This window comes from Chinchilla lanigera, unplaced genomic scaffold (assembly GCF_000276665.1).
Source record: "Chinchilla lanigera isolate Chin_1 unplaced genomic scaffold, ChiLan1.0 scaffold00040, whole genome shotgun sequence".
NCBI lineage: Eukaryota > Metazoa > Chordata > Mammalia > Rodentia > Chinchillidae > Chinchilla > Chinchilla lanigera.
This window is the reverse complement of record NW_004955441.1, coordinates 1,087,314-1,110,718: the sequence shown is the minus strand read 5'-3', so window position 1 is coordinate 1,110,718 and position 23,405 is coordinate 1,087,314. Positions and strand designations below refer to the sequence as shown.

Here is a 23,405-nt window from a genome sequence, read left to right as displayed (position 1 = left end):
CACCATGGAAATGTGCAATAAATGTGTAATAATTAAACAATGAATCAAAACAACACGTCTGAACTTATAAGTTCAGATGAGTTCTGTTCTGCAAAGCAGTTGCCCTAAATATTTGGTTAGTTATTTCAGTGTTATACAGTGGTTTGGGGATGAATGGACACCATTCATCCCAACAGAAATCTATTCATTGTGTATACACACAAAACAAATTTTTCTGGGGGTACCGGGAATCAAACTCAGGACCTGTGCTTGCCAGGCAGGCATTTTGCTGCTGAGCTATATCCTTGGCCCACAAAACAAGTATTTTTATATTTTAATTTATATAAATTATACCTTTTATTACTTATTTGAAAATTAATTTTCACATAAGCCTCAGAGACTACAAAGATTATCAAAATTTGGTAAAGGTGAAAAACTCAACAAAATAAAATACAAACAAATGTGTGCTTCCCCCTGGGAAGCAACATACTTCAATAATGCTAACTATACCTGAAGCCATTTTGGAATGCCTTTCTAGGAACTGCTTTCTGAGCCAGTACAGGTACCCAAGAAAATCAGCTTCAGGACTTTATGACCATATTTTGTGTGTGTGTATCACATACGTGACTATATGTGTGTTTTAGTCAGAAACATAATTTATTTAGCTTTCCATATATCTTCTGCCTCAGACTTCACTAGATGATTTGTGTAGCTTTTCATAAAAGAATGACATAAAACCTGTTGAATGTGATCAATGGAGAAAACACCTTTTAAGAAAATAACCTGCACTCATACAGCATATTTTTAAACTAATATCAACACTGCTTGCAAATTCTAATGAATCTGCATCACTTCCCTGTGAAGTAAGACGGAAGCAGAAAGAAACTGAGGCTTAGAAAGAATGAATAATTCCCTGAGCGTAAGAGGTAAACTCTGCTCTCGCGCTCTCTCTCTCCCCAGGGTTTCTGTCTCCAGGCTCCCTGGCCTCCACCCAACAGCCCTCATGCCACTCTTGGACCAAACCCATAGAAAGACAGTGTGCTAACTAAGGGCAGAGGAGGGTCTCTGCCCTGGGACACAGACCGGATGGCCTGTCTATTTAAATTTCTTACAGCTTTAGGGTTTATGTGTGCTTGTTAATAAAGCATTTCTTTGTTTAACAGGAAAGACTAGTTCTAGGAGTTTATTTCCATGAAGTCCCTGGCCCAGCAAGAAAACACCAGAGATTTGTGTAAACCAAGCCTACTGCAAGCTACTTAACACAGTTATTTCAATTCACTTTCTTTTTCAAAAGTATTTTTTTCAAGTGGGTTTTTGAAATGCAAATCAGCTTAGCAAATCTAATTCAAAAAACATAAAAGGTATATAATCTACTACAAAACCAGAGTCTCCAAAATGTTATTTGCAAAAAGGTGCTTTGCATTCAGAGGCAAATCCCTCCCCTGCTTTTTTTGGATGATCCAGTTGGGATCTAATGAGAACAAAATCTAAATGTAAGTGATGTTCTGATGAGGTTTACCATTTTTAATATATCAGAATCTACCACAGAAAAGGATGTGCAATACTAGTGCAGACAATATTATTTAAGTAAAGCAAGTGCAAATTTATGTAAAAATAGTAACTTACAAGAAAAAGCTTTGCAGACATATAAGGGAAATGGAGGACTATATCTGCAGAGATAAACAATTGTGGGTGGCTTTGTTATTTAATCAAAAGTAGGAAACATAGCTCCCAATTTGGAAAGATAAGACAGAAAAGCTGACTTGACTTTCTATAAAAAAGTTCTTGCCAGGTGTGCCACATGCCTATAATCCCAGCACTCAGGAGGCTGATGCAGGAGGACTGCTGAGAGTTTGAGGCCAACCTGGGCTACAAAGTTAGTTCAAAGCCATCTTGAACTACATAGTGAGACTCTATCCCCAAAAAAAAAAAAAGTTCTTGCAGACTTCTGATACACATAGTTCTGAAGTTGTGCTGTCAAGCTGCAAGGAAATATAGTTCAGCTAAATAGGGAAGGAAAGAAGTTAATTCTCTACAGAGGAAAGATGATGCCTTAATCTGCAAAGATCAAACAGGGAACCAAAAAACCACACTCTGGAAACCTTTTATAGAGTAAAATGGTGTCCAGAAGTCGCTTCTACGTGTCACAGACTTCTCAAAAATGAATCAATCTGAGTAACCAATCTGACAACAACAATATGTAATACAACAATCATTATAAATTTCCTATCACCTTGTTTGAAATTCTGTATCGTTTTTATTGTTTTTGTGTTATGTCTTTGTTTTTTTAAATTGTTTTTTGTTCTTTTCTCTTTAAAATTAAAAAAAATGAATCAAAATTGATTTGCAATCTAACACTGAATGGTGAAAGTTAAGAGAAGAAAGTATTAAGTTGTGCTATAACTTATAGTCCTTTAAATTTTTCTTCCAGAGGTATAATCCAAACCCAACCGCATGAATTTAACAGGTTTCCCAAGCTCCGCCCGAGAGCTGAGTCTACCTCCATCACAAAGGCCAAGAGTGCAGTCTTCAGGGATGCTCCCAGGGTGATTCGTGATGCCTCCACCCAGCACTAGTCCCCAGGATGTCACTGTGAGCACCTGGTAAATTTCAGCTGTCAAACCTGAGTCTATCTGAGCAATCTTTTTGCCAAATTCATACCTCACCTACTTAACATACTTAGCTTAATCAGTTTTTACTTACATAAAAGAAAACACTATATCACTATTGTTGATGAGCAACAAGCAATAGTATTCATGAAACTGTAGGTTTGAAGGGCTGGTTATACTCTCTCTAATATGCACTGAAATAAGTATGTTTTAAAATCAAAAGTTTACCCAAGTGCCAATGGTGGCATGTATGTCACACACTGGGTAAAACAGTAATAAATAGAAGAGTACTGTTCCAAACATTAAGTTCCAAGGCTTCTAAATTGCTCATGTTTAGGATAATTTAACCATAGGGCCAGTAACAACCTTATCAGCACCACCAACCAGATGAAGGATGTTATATAAAATATAATGTAGGCCTAAAATTACCGCTGCTGACAAAAGAAGATTCAAGAAATAAGTGGGCACTAATATCATTTTACTATGTGATAATTTTAATTAATTCACATCACACTCACCTTTGCCTTAGATAATAAACCCCGTAAATTGAGTCGAACTGAGGAAAGCACCTGCACGGCTTCTTGAGGATTAGGTTTGTTTTCAATGCATTTTATAGCCACTGCAAGACAAATATGGGGAAAACATCCATTAAGAATCGGTAGTAATTTATAGCTACAAAAACCAACTATTTAATTATAATTTTATAGTAACTGACTTTAGAAACAATTAACCTAGAAAGTTTCCATTCTCTTCTAAATTCTTCCTTCATCTCCCTCCCCACACCCAGTGGTGGGCATTAGACCCAGGACCTTACACATACGAGGCAAGTGCTCTACCATTGAGCTACATACACTGCAGCCTCACTTTTACCCTCATGGAAGAAGGTTATTGCTATGGAGAATCTGGAGGAAAACAGATTTTGTTTGTCTTTGGTGAGCTGCAGATCATCAGGTAGAGACCTTAAGACATGTGCGTGTGTATGTGCGTGCGTGCGCGCGTATGGGTGTGTGTGTGTATGCAGAGACTAATGAGATTATGCAAAGAGATAAAAATCTCTTTGAAAAAACGGTACCCACAAAGGACAAAAACAAATGCAGCACATCTTCGCGGGGCTTTCCATGGTACTAAGTCCTTAACAGGGACTCACAGTTGCTGATGACACTAGCCCAAGAAAGTGACATGCCAGATATGTAGGGCTCAACGCACTGGCATACTCAGTGTTTATAGCACCATTCCAGAAGACTTGGTACCCACAAGCTATGTGTTTTCACGCAAGGAATGTGACCACAACCAGGCACTAGGGTTCCTAAGCCACACCCAGCATCAGCAGGCTGGGTATGAGAATGAAGCCACGCATTCCAGACAACTCTGCCTCCCGCATCCTAGGGAACCCATTTCCCTAAACTATTTTTTTTCCATTTTTATGTTTTATTAGCATACGTTTGCAGCATATAATCATTACTTCCTCGTGAGTTGGTTCACGGCCATAACACATTTTAATTCTTTTCATCCCCTTCCCCTTCCCTTTCTTCCTCCTCCCTGTTCCCTCCCTGGCAAAAGTTTTATTATTAATTAGTAATATCTTCCCTGGCCAGAATTAGATTTGCTATTCCTATTTCAGAAAAACAATTAGACTTTGAAATTTTGTAGCAAAATGGTTGTTCCATCTGTTGGTCCCCTTCCCAACTGAAAAAGATCAATCTTCCTATTATTACCTGTCTTTCATTTTGCTCTTTATGTTTTGGGTTTCTCATATAAGAGAAACCATATAACATTTAAACTTGTGTCTCTCATTTATTTCACTTAATATTATGGTCCCAAGGTGCATTCATTTTCCTACAAATGACTCAAGTTTAGTTTTCTCTATGGCAGAGCAGAACTCTATTGTGTTTGCATACCACACTTTCTATATCCATTCATCTACTGATGGACATATAGGCTGCTTGCAATATTTAGGTATTATGTATTGTGCTGCTATAAACATGAGTACGCATGTATCACTGTAATATGATGTATTTAACTCTTTTGGGAAAATACCTAGAAAGGGAATGAATTTCTAGTTTTAGTTTTTTGGGTTTTTTTTTCCTGCCTCTTTGAGACAGGGCTTCACTATGCATTTCAGGCTAGCCTTGAACTCACTTTGTAGCCCAGGCTGGCCTTGAACTCACAGGGATCCTTCTGCCTCAGCTTCCCAAGTGCTGGGATTACAGGCGTGCACCACCACATGTGGCCTAGTTTTTAGCTTTCTGAGGACTCTCCACACTGATTTCCATAGTGGTTATACTAGTAGAAGGCCCAACCACTGATGCTTTGAGAGCAAGTAAAAAGTTCTGTAAAAACCACTAGTTTGTGCTTATTTTTGTCCCCTAAAATCATGTGAACTAAATTCCAGCACACTGATAACCAGATCCTATTTTTAAAGTACACTAAAGAGCGCTGCATGAAGACACACCCTGTAATTCCAGCCTCCTGAGAGGCTGAGGCAGGAGAACTGCAAGTTCAGGCCGTGCCTGGGCAAATTAGGGACTTAGTGAGACCTCAAAATAAACAAGGGTTTTAATTTGCATTTCTCAAATGACTAATGATGTTGAACATATTTTCATATATTTATTCGCCAATAGTATTTCTTCCTCTGAGAAGTGTGTGTTCATCTCAGATGCTCATTTTTAGACTGGGTCTTTGAATTTGGGGGCCTGATTTTTTTTAATTCTTTATATGTTCTAGATAGGACTCCTTTGTCTGAGGGGCAGTTGAATAAAATTTTTTCCCAATTCGTGGGTTTTCTTTTTACTTTATTGGTGATTTCTTTAGATGTGCAGAAACTTTTCAATAAGATGAGATCCCAGCTATTGATTCATTGAAGTATTTCCCATGCAGTTTGTTCGCAAACTCTCTGCCTACCCCTATGTCTTTGAGAGTTTTACCTACTTTCTCTTCCAGTAGGTTTAGTGTTTCTGTTTTGATATTTAGATCTCTGATCCATTTTGACTTTAGTTTAGTGCATGGTGATAGACATGGGTTTAGTTTTAGTCTTCGGCACGTGGAAAGCCAGGTTTTCCAGCACCATTTGTTAAAAAAGCTATCTTTCTTCCAGTGAACATGTTTGGCCCCAATGAACAACACTGAGATTTCATCTCACCCCACAAAGAATGGCTATCATTAAGAAATCAAACAATGACAAATGCTGGAGAGGCTGTGGGGAAAAAGGAACCCTTCTCCACTGCTGGTGGGAGTGTCTATTGTTGAAAGCACTGTGGAAATCAGTCTGGAGATTCCTCAGAAAACTAGGATTAGAGGTCCCACTTAACCCAGCTATTCCCCTTCTGGGTATTTTTCCAGAAAAATTAGAAGTGTCATACCACAGAAATGTATGTGCACCCATGTTTATAGCAGCACAATTTGTCATAGCTAAATCTTGGAAACAACCCAAATGTCTATCAACTGAGGAATGGATAATAAAGATGTGGTATTTCTATACAATGGAGTATTACTCAGCTATAAGAAAGATAGAACTTGAGGGTTTTGTAGGTAAATGGATGCAACTGGAGACCATACTCATAAGTGAAATAAATAGGGCCCACATGTGTAAACATCACATTGTCTCCCTGGTGTAAGAACATGAAAGAGTAAATAAAACCCAAAATGTACAATAGATAATAAGAAAGGGAAGGAAATTGCTCAAAGGATGGAATAAATGAGATGACGGGAAAAAGAAAAAGAAAGTACTAAGGCATTTATATATTACGCATCGGTGGCATAACTGTACTGTTGGTGTCTGATGGTTTGTTGAGGGGAACAGTTAATGATTAAAAGGTTTTTTTAAATATGTTGACCAATTTTGCATGCTTGTATCTGGTAATCTGAGTAACTGATTTGAAGACAACAATATGCAATGGAAGAACCATTGGTGAATTGCTACAGTCTTGCCTAGTGAAACTATGTACTGTTTCTAATGTTCTTTTAAATTATTATTTTCTTATTCCCTTTAATGATTTGATCAATCTTCTACTTTTACATCTGGTAATCTCTGAGCAATTTCACTGAAGATAACAATATGTAATATAACAACCACTGTTAATCTCTATCATTTGGTTTGAAACCCTGTATCATTTTTAATGTCTTTGCTTTGTGTTATATTTTGCTATTGTTCTTTTTTTGGTACTATTTTCTTTAAAATAAAAAAAAATTTTAAAATAAAAATAAAAAATAAAGAAGGGTTGAAGATGTAGATTAGCATGAAGTCTCCATGAAGTGTAGCTTATAGTTCAATCCTCGATACTCCCATCACCAAAAGTACACTGAACAAAGCCGTGATTAAGGGCTGTTCCTTCCCTAGCTCAGGGATGGCGAACCTTTCAGAACTTTCAACGATAAACAGCTCACTGCAGCACATAAGCCATAGATTTGCCACCACTGCCCTAGATCATGGAAAACATCTAATCAATTGCTAGAGGCTGCCAGTGCCTAGCAAAATAGTGTTTTTTTTGGTACCAGGAATTGAACTCAGGACCTTGTGTTTGCCAGGCAGGTGCTGTGCCACTGAGCTATATCCCTGGCCCAATAGTTTTATTATTAATTAATAATATCTTCCCTGGCCAGAATTAGATTTGACATTTCTATTTCAGAATAACAATTAGATTTTCAAATTTTGTAGCAAAATGGTTGAAAGGGTATGTGGTAATTAGCAACATTAATCCCATTTTCAGAGGGTTCAGGGGGCCCAGAGAAAATAAGGACTTTGAAATCTGTTTCTCTGAAAGTTGGAAATACCAGGGTAGAGGCATATGGGCTGTTTAACACCTAGCAGCTTACATAAGGAATAGCTGTGATTCTTTTCTTAATCTTTTGTTTTCACTCTGAAAAAATACAAGAAAAAGATACATGCTCTAGTAGTTCTCTCCTTGGTCCATTTCCAAAAGGCATTAAAGATAGAGGAAGAGGGAAAAAGAGAGGGAGGGTGAAAAAGAAATAACCTGCTATTCCAAATCATCAGGAAATCCAAGAGACAGTATCTCCTCTCTACACAGACCATTATTTCAAAAGTTCTAAGATGGCAAGGAACAAGGGCTTTTGTCCACCCTTTCCCAGAAAATAGCATCACAGAAACTGTAAATAAATACCCTCCAGACAATGCAGATGGCACACAATGCTAGCACTGTTAATGAGGGGTCTCAAATATTGTGTTGAGACTACAAGATATTCTCGAAATTGCTGACCGGCATAGCTACTATTCCCAACAGCAATCAACAGGGAGCACAGATTTTAAATGTGTTGTATTTCCTTTTCAGAATTGGGTGGGATAGAGGCACAGTACTGGGGACAAAAAAAAGAGAACAGAATAAGAGAAAATCCAGCTCACTGACTCAATGTTGCTATACAAATGCAACCAATAACCTAAAAAGAACAAATGCAACAAAAACAAGGTTAAGATTTATGTACCTTTATAAATCTAAAGCATCAGGTGGCACACAGCTCCAATGCCAGCTACTAGGAGACTGAGATAGGAAGAGTCCAAGTCTGAGTTGAGACTTGGCAACGCAGTGAGACACTGTCTCGATTTAAAAGAACTGGGGATGTAGCTCAGGGGTAAAGCACTTGCTTGCCATGTGCAGAGCCTTGTGTTCAATCCCCAGCACTACAATCAATCAATCAATCAATCAATCAAAAGTGTCCTTAGAAACCAAAACTGAGCATTGACTCACACACGCTTCAAAAGCAGGAGCAGCAACATGTAATTCATCAAAGTCGAAGAAGAACTTCAAATAAGAGACCCTTGTTTTTCTCTACGTGCTGCCCTGTCGGAAAACTGATGCCAGTAACAATTTAAATTGAATTTTAAGCTGCAAAATGATGATTCTTCCTGAAGTATTTCTTTAACCTGCATATTTACAGTTGACAGGTTTAACATCAGTACTTGGTGATTATAGAAAACATGTTGGCTCTGACAGTTACAGAGCAAGCAGTTCACAGGAAAGTTCAGAGTCCACAAGTAGATAAGCAGATAAGATAAATTCTTGAGAGTAAATCCCACCCTGCTAATTATGTACATTATACACCTTAGTGTGGGTTTCCCCAAACATAACACTATATACACAAAGGCCAAAGGTAAGAGGCCTGAACCCCCTCTGAGACCACCCTCCAGAAAGCCGGCACACATGAATTCTAGCCACTCCTAAAACATCCTTCCACTAATCAGCAGTTACCTCTACCTTTTCTACACAGAATTTCAGCTGGATAAGAGTTCAGCACCTTACCCAGCACGTGCCAGTGGCCAGGTGGTCCAGGAAACTGGATATGTATATTCTTTTTGGTCAAAGATATCAAAGGCCGTAAGTAGAATCATTAACCACCAAGGCCTTTTCTAAACTATCAGAATGTTCTGTGCCTCCTCAATAAGAAAGTTAAACTTTATCCTTGTTCTTCACTTTTCCCTTTTTAGTTTTGAGTTCCTTATCATATATTCCAAATCTTCCACTTCAGAAGACAGAGCATGGGGGTGGGAGGGTGAGGAGTTAACATTTAAACCATGTGAAAAATATTAAGTATTTAAATTATCTCACTTATTCTTCCTAATAATCATAGGTAGGTATTATCTTCATTTTACCTAAACTATATTAAGGCTCAAAGAAGTTAAATAACTGACTCAGTCACACAGGAAGCACAGACCGGAGCTGACCCTGGAGCTTTGCGCTCCTGATCCTACGTTCCTTCACGGCTCCCTGTTTGCTGTCACTATTAGTGGCAAGCAGAAACCAGGCAGAGAAGTTGGAGAACGTCGGGATGGGTCCATAGTCCTTGTGACTCAGTTTTTAACACTGGGGTTATTTCATGAGAACCATATTCCCAGGACAACATACACCCATATTCAAATATAAAAATGCATTACTATACTTAACTGGCATTTTTTCATTAATACAAATAATTAAAAGTTGTCTTTATCTGCACTGTATTTACCCAACAGGCAAACAATTCTGTATGTAAATTCATTCTCCTTCAAATTACATTCTCTAATTTCCCAAGGATAGGGACTAGCTGGTATTTTGTATTTCTGTTGTGTACAGCATAGCTCTTTTCTATAGCTATATCCTCCAGAGACCTACATATTTTTATAAATATTTTTATTTACAAAGGAATAATAGGAGTCAAGAAAAAGTTAACAGATTTCCTTAATACTACATAATCAACACAGACTACGTGGGATGAAGGCTATTCACAGTTCTAAAGGTATTTTATCTCTCTAAAAGTTTCTGATTCCTGTTATTTACTCAAACAGTCCTGGAGCCTCTTTCCTGTTTCCTCCTACTGCTCCACAGTACCTGCTTCATAGTAACTGTGTATGTCTCCTGAATCAAAAATAACAGTTTCAGTATAACAAAGTAATTAAAATTTTTTGTAATGGAACTTGACTTTTTACTACCCCTTTTTTAATCATAAAAAATACATTAAAATATGCCACATATAGCAAATACCATGTGCAAGCCCTAATGCCTTTTGAACGACTTCCTTAAATGATGCAGTATCTTTCTCCCAACAATTGGACTGTGTGTCGCATTTATATGCCTTTGAGAGATACTGGAATGCCTGAGGAGAGAGAAAAAACAACATTCAGAAGAACAAGTAGAATTCACATTTCAAACTTTTTCCTGGAAGTCATGTGGAACTAATTCCAACTTGAAAGACCAGCTGTGCAGCATGGTCTCCATTACTCTCATCAAAGGAGGGGTAGGGATGCAAACTAAATAGCAATAAGCAATGATAGGAAATCGATGGATGCATCTGGACAGACATCCCTCCATAACCAAACAATGTAAGGCGAAGCTTGGACATCTATGAGAAGGGTACAGATTTTACAGTCAAAACAATTTTGAGGCCTGAATTTGGTGAAAACTAAGGACCTGCAGGTGGGAATGTAACTGCACAAAAGTTGGAAACACTCTTTTCATATCCTTACAAATTCTTAATGGGGAAGTCATAGATCAGGGAATTCAGAGTACTGTTAGCTGTGTATCTGCAAGAGAGTACGTAATTCAAGAAGAAATGGAGGCAGAATGTAGGCATGTGTGCATGCACGTGTGCTTGTGAAACGTGTTCTTGGGCTGACGAGGCAATGGTAGAACCCAGGTGTGGACCAGAGGAGGAGAGAATGCTAAGAATCCCACAGATGAGCGGAACCATGGCTAATTCCAAATCCACGCAAGAAGTACATTTGATTTGTTGTGGATGTTTTGAAAAGAAACACAAAGAAATTATTCCAACCTTGGAAATTCTGGGGGCTCCTTTAGGTCAGGAGATAGAGGCTGAGGCACAACTGAGCGTAACAGGCGTTCTGACGCCTTTGTGATCTGAAGGGTCAGGATGAACTTTGCAAGGCGTTACATGCTCAGGCTTTCAACGTCCTCCAGCCATCCTCCGTAGTTCCTTTTCCTTTTTCCCTTTCATAGCCCCTATTTCAAACCTACTCATCCTGTGCTTGTCCCCAGTCTACCTCAGTTGCTAGCAAGGAGCTACAGAAGGGGGTGTAAAGGACGAGAGCCACCTGCTTGCTTCAGAGCCAGCAGGGCTAGCAGGTTAGAGACGCCTTTGCAGGAAACAGAAAGCAACTATATCAGAAAAATTCATAAAAATTAAAAACAGAAAGTTCTAAGTTTTAACCTGCCCATAATTTAAAGTGCTTATGTTAAACACAGAATCAAAACACTGACTTTGACCATATTAATTCTGTCTTTCAGATTACTGAACTCTTCTTCCACCCATCAAAACAGATACTGCACATGTCCAGCAAAAGGCTCGGGCCCAGGAGGCTGAAGGACCTACCTTCTTGTTCTCCTCGGGCTTTGCACTCTGCCCATTCCCACACACTTGGGCGTACAGCCTCCAGATTTCACCGTCATTGGTCACTCTTGAAGTTACTCTGCCAAACAATTCCTGTAGCTTTCCTTTGAGGCCAGAGGCAACATCTCCACTTCGATCAGTCATTCCATCAGTCACTGCCCTGACCAGAATTTTAAGGACCTTAATAAAAATGTACAGAAGAAATGGGTGAGCTAGAAACCACCAAACAGTAAGAAACAAAGAGCTACCCAAGAACCCCCAGCAGCGGTACTGCCCTGGAGCGACTCAGAAGTGCAGAATCCTAGGTTAGGATGTTGAGGCAGGGCTGCAAGTTCGAGCCTACTCTGGGCAACTTAGTGACTTAGCAAGACCCCCCAATTTAAAAATTTTTAAAAATCCAAGGCTGTAGGTCAGTGTGTAGGCTCTGAGTTCAATCCCCAGCACACAAAAAAAATCCTGGACAATGAGTAAAATGTGAGTCAAGCCATCCTGAACTACTCTCTAGAACTGCTACAACTGCACACTGCCTACCTCTGCCTCTCTTGGTGCCCCTGCTCAGGCTCCTGTGGGTTCTTTTTAATCTACTTACAGCAGATGTTTGCGGTGCATAACATTCACACTCAGCTCAGGAAGCAGTTACATGTACTTAACGGATCCTCACTCTTTTTCTTCCCCTTCCTCTGCCCTCACTCCCCACTCTCTCCATCGCTAGTTTCCCTTCCCATTTGCAAAACATCGATCTCCCTGCTTCCTACTGTCTCTTTTATTTTTGTTTTTAAAATTACTCATACTTGGGGGAGAGGCCACATGACATCACCTTGTACCACCTGCATCTAACACAGTGTCTGGCACACAGCACTGACTCAATAAATTCTTGTGGCTGAGAGACTGAACAAATAGACCTCGTTCAGGAAGTACAGAGAAAAGCAACCAGTGTGACACTTCACTCTGCCTCCTCATAGAGCATTCGATCCACACGTGAAATGTGGCCAAGGAATCCAGGTTCCTCAGATACAAACGCAAACACTTTTAGGAATGCGAGCTCAGGAGCTAGGGGTATGACTCGGTGACAGAATGTGTGCTTAGCATGCACAAGGTCTGGAGTTTGATTCCCAGCACTCCCCCGCCAAAAAAAGAAAAACGTATGTGAGCTCAGATTTATTAGGTCCTAATTATATACACAGCAAAAGGGCTCAGGAGAGCATTCGATTGTGCTTTTCTTTCTTGTTTGAACATAATGCCTTATTCTGCCTGTAAACTCAAAATATAATTCCACATGTGTTGTATCTAAAGGTAACAAAATTCATATTACAAACCCATTTGTGGCTTTAAATCTGGAAGTAACAATGCTGAACGAACAGTATGAAGGGGGAGAAAAGGGTACAATGGAAAGAAAGCTTTGTAAGTGAGAAAAGGAAGAGGGGCTGACAGAGGGAATGGGAATGGGGAAGAAAAGAGGAACTAAGACGTCATGCACAGGTACAAACTCCCCATGATGAGTGTGATCACTATGCATAACTAAATTGTACCAATAAATTTAAGTTTAAAAAAAATTTTAAAAAGAAACAGTATGAAGATATACTTCTTTTTTGAAGTGGTCATTCTATAAAGCATTTCAACATGTTTTAAAAGGGATGGTCTGGGGCTGGGGATTTAGCTCAGCGGCAGAAGCGCCTGCCTGGCAAGCGCAAGGTCGTGAGTTCGGTTCCCGGTACCGGAGAAAAACCAAAAAAAAAATAAAAGGGATGGTCTGTTAAAATAGCTACTACCATGTACAAAGAGATACACTAAATTAGTAAAACACTTTACTGCTTTTGGGATCTCAGAGGCGGTTCAATTAGCACACTCCCTCAGTTTAGCCAAATTGAGGAGACAATGAGGGAGAGAATGCTTTTAATCCTCTTGCCACTAAGAATTCAAATCTGGACTCCTGGAATTTGAGCAGCAAACACTTTTCCTTTTTTCCCCTTTTTTATTGATAGATGTTTGTGATGCATAATTTTTACATTTGTTTTAGGGGCTTGATACATACGCATGTCATATCTTCATCATTTTTTATTCCTTTCCTCCTTTACCCTTCCCCTGCCGTCTGATCCCATCCCTCAATTACAAAATAGTCTGCCTCCATTTCCTACCATCTTTTCTTTACTCTTTATTTATAATTTGGGTTTCTCATATACAAGAAACCATGTGATGTTTAAGGTTCTGTGCTGACTTATTTAACATTACCATCCATTTTCTTACAAACGACATCAATTCATTCTTCTTTTTTATGAATTCATTCTTATGGCTGGGTAAAATTCCATTTACATATGTACTCGTCTGATTGACGGACTGATTGGGATCTAGACTATTTCCACAGCTTAGCTATTGTGAATTGTGCTGCTATAAACATGGGCATGTATGTGTCACTAAAGTAGGATGCCTTTACCTCTTCTGGGAATATACCCAAAAGAGGAAAAGCTTGGTGATGTGCGTGTCCCAGTATGCCTGCTGGAGTGCGACTTGGGGGTGAAGAGAAGTATAGGGAGGTAAAGTCTTTCGGGAGGGAGAGAGGGAAGGGAGCTGTAGGGAGAAAAGATACAGAACTGCCTCTTCCCAGTTCATATGCAGATACCATATGGCGTGAGGGGTGATGCGCAGGGATACTCAGTTTGTCCTTTTACTCTATCTGCATGTCAATGGCCTGTTAAATAGACAGATCTGGACTTAGAAAAGAGTATATGGGCAGAATAAACAATGACAGTCATTTATGGTCACAGCAGATCTTACTTAGGGACTATGTTGGTAAGGATAAGGCTGAGGATTGACTCTGAAGGAACACAACATTTGAGAGGAGCACAAATAAATGAAATCCACTAATGGGACAAAAAGGAGTGGCCAGAAAGGGGGTGAGGGCGACGTCATGGAAACCAAGAAAGGAGAGTCACAAAGAGAGGACATCTGCAAAAGATCACAACTGGAGGATTCCACTGGATTGGGCAAGCATAAGGATTAGTAACTATATCCAGAAGCACAGCGAGAACAGGAGGGCAGGAGAGACCAAGACTGGAGACAAGAGGTTTACAGAGAGAAACACATGGAAACCAAGACAGCAGTTAATATCACGGAAAACAAAGATCAAAAAGCAAAAATCCCCTTACGATATCTTAACACTCAATTTGAATGCCTGGCCTTTCCTTGTGTACCTCTGTGCAGGCCCCCTCTGCTGCAACAGACAGCTTCCAATGAGGTGCTGGATCCATTCCCCTACCTCTGTCAATACCATTACTCTCTTAGTCAGGTCTACTGCTGCTGTCTCCCTGAAAGGGGACATGAAAGTTGTGGCAGGCTGCATGGTGTCCTCCTAAAATTCCTGACCACCCAAAACCTCATGATGTGACTTTATTTGGAAATAGGGTCTCTGCAGATGTAATTAGTTACAATGAGGTCATGTTGGACTAGGGTGTGGGCCCTAAATCCAGTGACAAGGTCTGAAAGTCATTCCAGTGGCTTCTTCCTACAAGAAGAAAACACACAGACACACAGATGAGATGGAGCTGGAACACCCACACAAGCCAAGGAATGCCAGAGACCACTAGAAGCGGGAAGAAAAGACCACCAGAAGCGGGAAGAGGCAAGGAAGGATGCTTCACTAGAGTCTTTAGGGGGACATGGTGAATCAACACTTGGCTTTTGGGCTTCCAGAACTGAAGGAAGAGAAAACATTTTTGTTTTAAGGCACTAAGTTTGTGGGAATTTATTTCAGCAGCACTAGGAAACTAATATAGCAGCTGTTAACTATAAAGAGCAAGAAAACACTTAAACACATCAAAATAAAGTCTCTCTAGGCATTCACCTGGCTTCCAGTACTCATCTTCTGGTTTCGGTTCAGGAAGCAATAAATAAATGGATGTCACTGCACAACCTGTCCCTTCTGTAGCTGGTGACTCCCCAGTGGAACCTCCCTTACTGGTCAAAAATCAGGATTTCCTCTGAGAAGAAATTTTAAATATCTACTCTCTTGACCTCTTCCTTAGTAAAATATGATTTTTGTGTCACAATAAGACATGTTGTCTCTACCTCTAAGCTGATAAAGTACTTACCATACTTTACCCTTTGATTTATTTCACTGGTTTCCTTTCCTTTCCTATTTATTATTATTACTAATAGTAGTAGTAGTAGGTGTGTGTGTGTGTGTGTGTGTGTGTGTGTGTGTGTGTGTAAGTAACTGAGTCTAGGGTCTCACAAGTACTCCTTCACTGAGGTAAATCCCAGACCTTTTAAAAATTTTATTTTGAGACATGGTCTTGCTGAGGATAGCCTCAAACTTTCTGTCACCCTGCCTCAGTCTCCCTAGTAGCTGGGAGTAACTAGGCTTACAGGCGTGTGCCACATCTAAGTGATGTCACATTTTTGATGATGATGATGACAATGACAATGACCATGGCAGCTACATTTAAATAGCATTTGTATGTACCAGGCACAGTACCACGCCTTTCACATGTATTAACTCACTTACTCCCCAGAATGATCTTGCGAGGCAGGTAGTGAGCATCCCTATTTTATGAAACTGAGGCACAAAGTGATTACATAACTCATCCAAGGTCACGCAGCTCATAACCAGCAAAACTGTGAGGCAAACCCACCCTGTCCGACTCCAGAGTGTACACTCTTATCCGCAGTGTAATTCTGCTTCTCAAGAGGTTCTGAAATATTTTCTCCATCTGAATTTATTTTGGTTTAGAAAGTGAGGCAGACCTTTAGCTTTTGGCGCTGAATGTTTAGCCAACTCTTCTAATAGTACTGAATATTCTATTTTTATCTCACAGATTTAGAATGTCATTACTATCATGCACTAAATTCTCATACTAACTTGAATCTATACATTTCTATTTCATTCCTATAGCAGATATTAACTCTTTACAGAATAAGGATAATATTAGACTTTTGTCTTCCCTATTATAAATATTTTGTCACAAGAGTTTTTTAATATGGTCATAAAAATTCCTTCCCATTTTCTTCTGCTTCAGAGTTCAAGAACTTTGCTAAGTACCCACTTCCATTCATAGTTTTTCTATGACATAAAAATATTAGGCATATATCTAATCCATTTACAATTCACTTGGTGTACCATAAAGTAATCTAAATAAAATTTTAAAGCCTGGATAGTTAAAGAGGTTTTATTCCAGTTTATTATAGTGAAATACATATAACATGTAACTTCTCATCTTAAGTGTGCAGTGGTATTAACCACAATGCTATGTAACAATCATATAATCCATCTCCTTATCTCTTTTCATCTTGTAAAACTGATACCCTATTCCATTAAGCAGTAACTCCTAATCTCTCCTCAGTTCTAACCACCATTCTATTTTTCTGGTCTCCAATTTAGACTGTCCTTGGTGCTTTGTATAACTGGAATCATACAGTATTGGTCTTTGTGACTGGCTTATCCAACTTAGCATAATGTCCTCAAAGTTCACTAATGTTATATGTCAGAATTTCCTTCCTTTTAGAGGTTAGAACATCCCATTATATATATACACTACATTTGCTTCTCGATCATCCACCAACTGACCAGTGGGCACTTGGATTACTTGCACATTTTTGCTACTGTGAATAATGCTGATATGAATTTGGGTAGGCAACTATTTGTTTGTGATCCTGCTTTAAATTATTTTGGACATATACCCAGAAGTGGATTTTCTGGACTATGCAGCAATTTTTGTTTTTAAAAAGTTTTTGAGAAAAATGTTAATACTGTTTTCCATAGTAACTGTACTATTTTACATTACCACTAACCAGTGCACAACAGTTCCAATTTCTCTACAACCTTGCCAATACTTATTTTCTGGGTCTTTATTTCCTTGATTGCAGCCATTCAAATGGGTTGAAGCGGTATCTTCTTGTAGTTCTGATTTGCATTTTCCCAGTAATCAGTGATGTTAAGTACCTTTTTATGAGTTTGCTGTTTATTTATTTTCTTTGGAGAAACATTTATTCAAGTCCTGTGCCCATTTGTAAATTGGGTAGACTTTATTACTGTTATTTAATTTTAGAAGTTTTCCATGTATGCTGGATATTAATCCCTTATCAGATATATGACTTGAAAATATCTTCTCCCATTCTGTGAGTTGTCTTTCTGCTCCGCTGATTATGTCTTTTGATGCATATTTTATTTTCATGAAGTCCAATATGTCTTTCTTTTGTTGCTTGTGTCTTCAGTGTCATATCAAAAAATTTTGCTAAATCCAGTGTTGTAAAGCCTTTGCTCTGACTCCTTCTAGGACTTCTATACTTTTAGCCCTTATGTTTAGGTGTTTGACCCATGCTCTTAGGTTTTGTGGATGTGTTAGGTAAGGGTCCAACTTTATTCTTCTGCAACAGATACCCAATTTTCCCAGCATAATTTATTTAAAAGATGGTCCTTTCCCTATTGAATGTTCTTAACATTCTCATCAAAAACCATTTGCCCATACAGCCAAGGGTGATCTCTGGGCTCCCTATTCCATTGGTCTACATGTCTGTCTTAATGCAAAGACCACACTGTTTTGATTGCTATGCTTTGTGGTAATTTTTGAAATAAGGAAGTTTAAGTTCTCTAGCTTAGCCCTTTTTCAAGATTTTTGCCTATTTGAGAACCCACGTGAATTTTAGGATAGGGTTTTTTATTTTTGTAAAAACTGTATTGGGATTTTCAATTGACTGATTGATTGACTGTCTTTTTGAGACAGGGTCTCACTATGCAGTTCAAGCTGGCCTTGAGCTCACTTTGTAACCTAGGCTGGCTTTGAACTCGCAATGATCCTCCTGCCTCAGCCACCGAGTGCTGGGACTAGGGATTCTTTAAAGATATGACACTGAAATCTGTAGATTACTAGGCTAATATTGGCATTTTAATATTAAGTCTCACATCCATTTATTTGTGTCATCTTCAATTTCTTTCAGCAATGCCTGGTAGTTTTCATTGTATAATCTTTTCCTTTCTTGGTTAACTTAAAGATTTTATTACACTTGATGCTACTGCAAATAGAAATGTTTACATAATTTCCTTTTAAGATTGGTTATTGTTAGTGTACAGAAACACAATTGACTTTTGTGGGTTAAATTTCTATCCTCAGGCCAGGGATATAGCTCAGCAGCACCGTACCTGTCTGGCAAGCAGGTCCCAAGTTCAATTCCCAGTACCAAAAAAAAAATTCTATCCTGTTACTTTGCAGAATTTACTACTAGGTCTAACAACTTTTGTGGATTCTTTAGCGTTTTCTCTATACAAGATTATATGGGGTTGGGGTGTGGCTCAGTTGTAGAGTGCTTGCCTATCATGTGCAAAAGAGCCTGGGTCAATCCCCACAACACAAAAGGGAAGGAAAGAGAGAGAGTGGGAGGCATAGAGGAAGGGATGGAAGAAAGAGAGGAAGGAAAGAAAGCAGGAAGCAAAGAAGGCAGGGAAGGGGAAAAGAAAAAAAGTAAGTTATCACCTGTAAACTGAAAATTTTACTTTCTCCTTTCCAAATTGGATGTCTTCTATTTGATTTTCTTGTTCAACTGCTCTGGTTAGAATTTCCAGCACAGTGTGGAATAAAAGTGTATGAAGCTAACCTTAATCTTAGAGAAAAGGCTTTCAGTCTTTCATTATTGAGTGTAATGGTCATGGTGGCCTTTTCTCAAATGCTTTTATGTTGAGCTTATTTTCTCCCGTTCCAAGTTTGTTGCAGTTTTTATTAGGAAAAAAGTGTTACATTTTGTCAAATGCTTTTTCTGCACTGAGATGATGATCTGGGTGAGTTTACCTCTTTCATTCTGTTAATGTGTATATTACATATGTATACTTCTGTTCCATTAATGTACCACATTCATCATCATATTTCAGGAATAAATTCCACTTAATCTTGGTGTACAATCCTTTTAATATGCTGCAGAACAGTTGGCTAATATTTTGCTAAGGATTTTGTATCAATGCTCACAAAGAATTTTGGTCTACAATTTTCTTCTCTGCAGTGTCTTTTGAAAATTTCACTATGCATCTGTTATTAGCTGTAAGGCTGAACATCTTTTGACATGGTGTTGTGCTGACCACTTCTAACAACAGAGGACACAATGTCATTCTAGGTGAAGGAGAAATACAAACATATGGTGTGATATTCTTGTTTTAAGCGATTTTTGTTCTTCTTTTTCTAATTTCTTGAATTGTTTAGTTAAGGTTGTTGACTTAAAGTGTTTCATGTTTTATTACAGGCATGGATGACTATAAAATTACCCTCTAACCAACGTTTTTGCCATGTCTCGTGCTTCAGTATGTTGTACTTCTTTTTCATTCATCTCTGAGCATTTCCTAATTCTTCTTATGATTTCATCTTTTTTTAATTTCGTCTTTAATCCATTCATTATTTAAGAATGTACTGTTTAATTTCCCTATTTTTTAAATTTTCTGTGGTAATCACAGAAGATGATTTATATGACCTCTATCACTCAAAATCTATTGAGAATTAATCTCAGACTGTCTTAGTTATTTTTCTCGTTGCTGAAACAAAATACTCAACACTCAAGGTTAAAAAGAGGAGAGGTTTATTCAGCTCACAGCTCATAGAGGGTTCAGTCTATAATTGGCTGGCTCCAAGGTAGGGTGATGTGGCAGACAGCCATAACAAAGAGCATTTCATGGCATCCACAAGGCAGCAATAGCAACTAGGGAGCTTAACAGCATCTTCTGCCCTTTTATCTTTTCCAGACTACCGAGATTAGGAGGGTGTCGAAACTATTAGTGAACTGATTTAGTAATCACACACCCTTAACCCCAGTATCACACACTCTAGATTTAGCTACCTCTAAAAAAGGGTGAAGCTTTTGGAGGACATCTTGACACAAACTGTAACAGACACCTAACATATGATTATCTCCTAGAAAATGTCCCATGTGCGCTTAAGAAAAATATATATGGTGGTAGCACTGGGGAAAATATTCTAGATATGTTCATATTCCGGATAAAATTTAATAACATACAATTATAAATTGTATGTTATTTACTATTAATATTGTGTTGGTTATTAATTAATTTATTAATAAATATTATGTTAATTATTAATAAACATTATGTTAATTACTAATAAATTTAATAACATGCAAAGCCTCTACTCCCTTAACAGCTCCAAAACTGCTTACATTACAAAATTACATCTTTAGACACTGTGTGCCCCAAAACATAAACGAGTAACTTTTTAATGTTTTAGTCCTTAAATTACGTAGAAAACAAATATGGTATTACAAATTAAAGTTACAGTCATAATAGCTTTTAACTAGTAATTGTTTTGTGCACAAAAACAAATAGTAGAATTACAAATTATTTTTATAATACCAGCTTTTGCAATTGCCTACATACTTATCTTTAGTGAGATCTGCATTTCTTCATATAGCTTTGAAGGACTGGTTCAATGTTCTTTCATTCCACCCAAAACTCAGAACTCCTTTGAGTATTTCTTGCTGGGCAAGTTTAGTAGTAAGAACTCCCTTTGCTTTTCTCTACCTGGGAATGCCTAATTACTCCCTCACTTTTAAAGGAAACTTTTGCCAGACACAGGATTCTTGGCTGATGGTGTTTTGCATGTACGTGTTTTTAGCACTTTGAATATACAAGCCTATTGCTTTCTGGCCTCCTAAGTTTCTGATGAAAAATCTGTTGATATTCTTATTGAAAATCTCTTGTAGGGGACAAATAAGAAATTTCATTTTAATCAATACAAACAGGCATGCATTTGTATTCTACCTCGTATCCTACCAAACTAACGACGTGCCACTGAATACATGTAATGGCCTATCTCTTACCTACAATTCTAATTCATTTAGGTGACACAGAACTTTTATTTTATTCTCAACTCTTAATCTACTTCTCACCTTCATCATAGACCATGCTTGGTGAATGAAGCAAGAAGAGAATACAGTGAAGAATGAGCTGAGCATGGTGGCACACACCTGTAATCCCATCATTTGAGAGGCTGAGGCAGGAAGATCACCATGAGTTTAATGCTGGCCTGGGCCACAGTGAGTTCAAGGCCAGCATGAACCACATGAGACCTTCTCTCAAAAACACAAAACAAAACAAAACAAAAACGAAACAAAAAAACAGTAAATAACCAACACTGGTACCTAACTGAAGGTCTCTCACATAGTGGTGTGGCAATTCTAACACACATGTTGGAGAAACTCCTAACTACCCTCTTCTCCCAGCACTATCTTTAAAGTCCTTAGCCAAGTCTCATCAAAATCTTGGCCCAGGGTACACAGCATGAGCCTTTGAATCCTGGAGGTCCTCACAGCAGGAATAGGATTGCCTTGGGTCCCTATTACAAAAACTTTTGGATGGCTCCAGGCCAGGAATGAAACAATTTCCCTGCCTTCCCAGCTTGGGTAACTCCCTGCTCCACTTGGAGGTCTTTAAGTAAGTTCTGTTTCCTGGTCTGATAACCCTAACTCCTGGCTTCCCAAACTTCAATTATCAAAGAGAAACAGGCAATTTAGCATTTTCTTTGGCTCTACTACTTTTTACTACTTGTTTCATATAAGACATTCGCCTTAGTTCCCCTTGCTGAGTCTCAGATAATGTAACAGTAGAGACAATACCTATGTTCTGAAGCTCTAATTTATATAAAATATATTTGTTCCCTCTTTTCTTTCAGCTAATACCCAGCCATCATTAATACCACTCCTTTCATTTGGCTGGCAACCTGCTCCCTCTGTACACCAATACCACCTTCCCCTGTCCGCAAAGAAATCATCGAACAGAAATCCACACAAGAAATACCAGCAATCTGCAATATACATTATACGATTCTATTTATGTGATAGTCAAGAAAAAGCAGAACCAAACTACGGTGGCAGAAATCAGAAAGTAGTTGCCTAATGGGGAGAGGAGTGGTGGTTCAATGGACTGGAAAGGGGCATAAGACAACTTTCTGTGGTGAAGAAAATTGGAGTGGTGGTTACATAAGAATACTTAATAATCAAAACACTTAAAGTTGGACAGAGGAACCTCTTACCACCACCACCTGCATGGTACATGCCCTCCCACCCCCAACCAACTCTGAACCTACTGATTTTGCTCCCTGGCCATAGCCACCCACCTACTACAAGCCTGCTCTGTTTTATTTCTCCTCAACACTAGCAGAAAAATTTCCAAATGAGAAAGAAAAATTAAACAAACAGGTAAATGAGGCATACAGAACCCCTAATGGCCACAACCAGAAAAGAACCTCCCCTCAGGACATCATAGTAAAAATCCCAGAGGCCTACTACAAGAACAAAATCTTAAAAGTGGTCAGAGAAAAGCAACAAGTCATTTATAAAGGTAAACCACAATTCTCAACACAAGCCTTAAAAGCCAGGAGAGATTAGAATAATTGTTTCAAATAAGAAAAGAAAACAACTTCCAACCCAGACTGATATATCCTGTAAAACTCTTTCAACTAATGGGGAAATAAGATATTTCTATGATAAAGAACACCTAATCAAATTCATGATCACCAAATCAACACTCCAAAAAAATTCTCAAAGATATTATAGAAAGAGACAATGAAGTTAATGACGAAAGGTCCACTAGAATGATTACGCCTGGTACAGTGGACAGTTAAATAGAAGAGAAAGAAAGGAAATCAGTGATAGGAAAATAATTCAATGACAAGAATAAGTCACTACCTTCAGTAATAACTCAGTAGAAGTGGTCTTAATTCTTCAATCAAAAGAAGCACATTGGGGGCTGGGGATTTAGCTCAGTGGCAAAGCGCCTGCCTGGCAAGTGCAAGGTCATGAGCTCGGTTCCCAGTACCGGAGAAAAACCAAAACCAAAAAAAAAAGCACATTGGCAGAATGGATCAAGAAAAAAATCCAATGTACACTGTATACAAAAAACACATTTAAGAGCTGGGCCTGAACTACATAGTGAGACGCTGGCTCAAAAGAATGGAAAGAAAAAAAGAGAAAGAAAGAGAAAGAAAGGGAAAAGAAGAGAGA

General features: G+C 38.5%; 1 protein-coding gene across 1 annotated transcript in view; it reads right to left on the bottom strand.

The window, feature by feature from the left end:
• Ttc27 (tetratricopeptide repeat domain 27) overlaps positions 1-23,405 on the bottom strand; it is a 166,355-nt gene that overhangs the window by 1,255 nt on the left and 141,695 nt on the right. The window contains exons 17-19 of the mRNA XM_005390841.2: positions 11,403-11,600; positions 10,058-10,169; positions 3,107-3,207 (exon numbers count right to left, since the gene is read on the bottom strand). Coding sequence (XP_005390898.1) covers positions 3,107-3,207; positions 10,058-10,169; positions 11,403-11,600 — 411 coding nt within the window. The remainder of the gene's footprint in view (positions 1-3,106; positions 3,208-10,057; positions 10,170-11,402; positions 11,601-23,405) is intronic.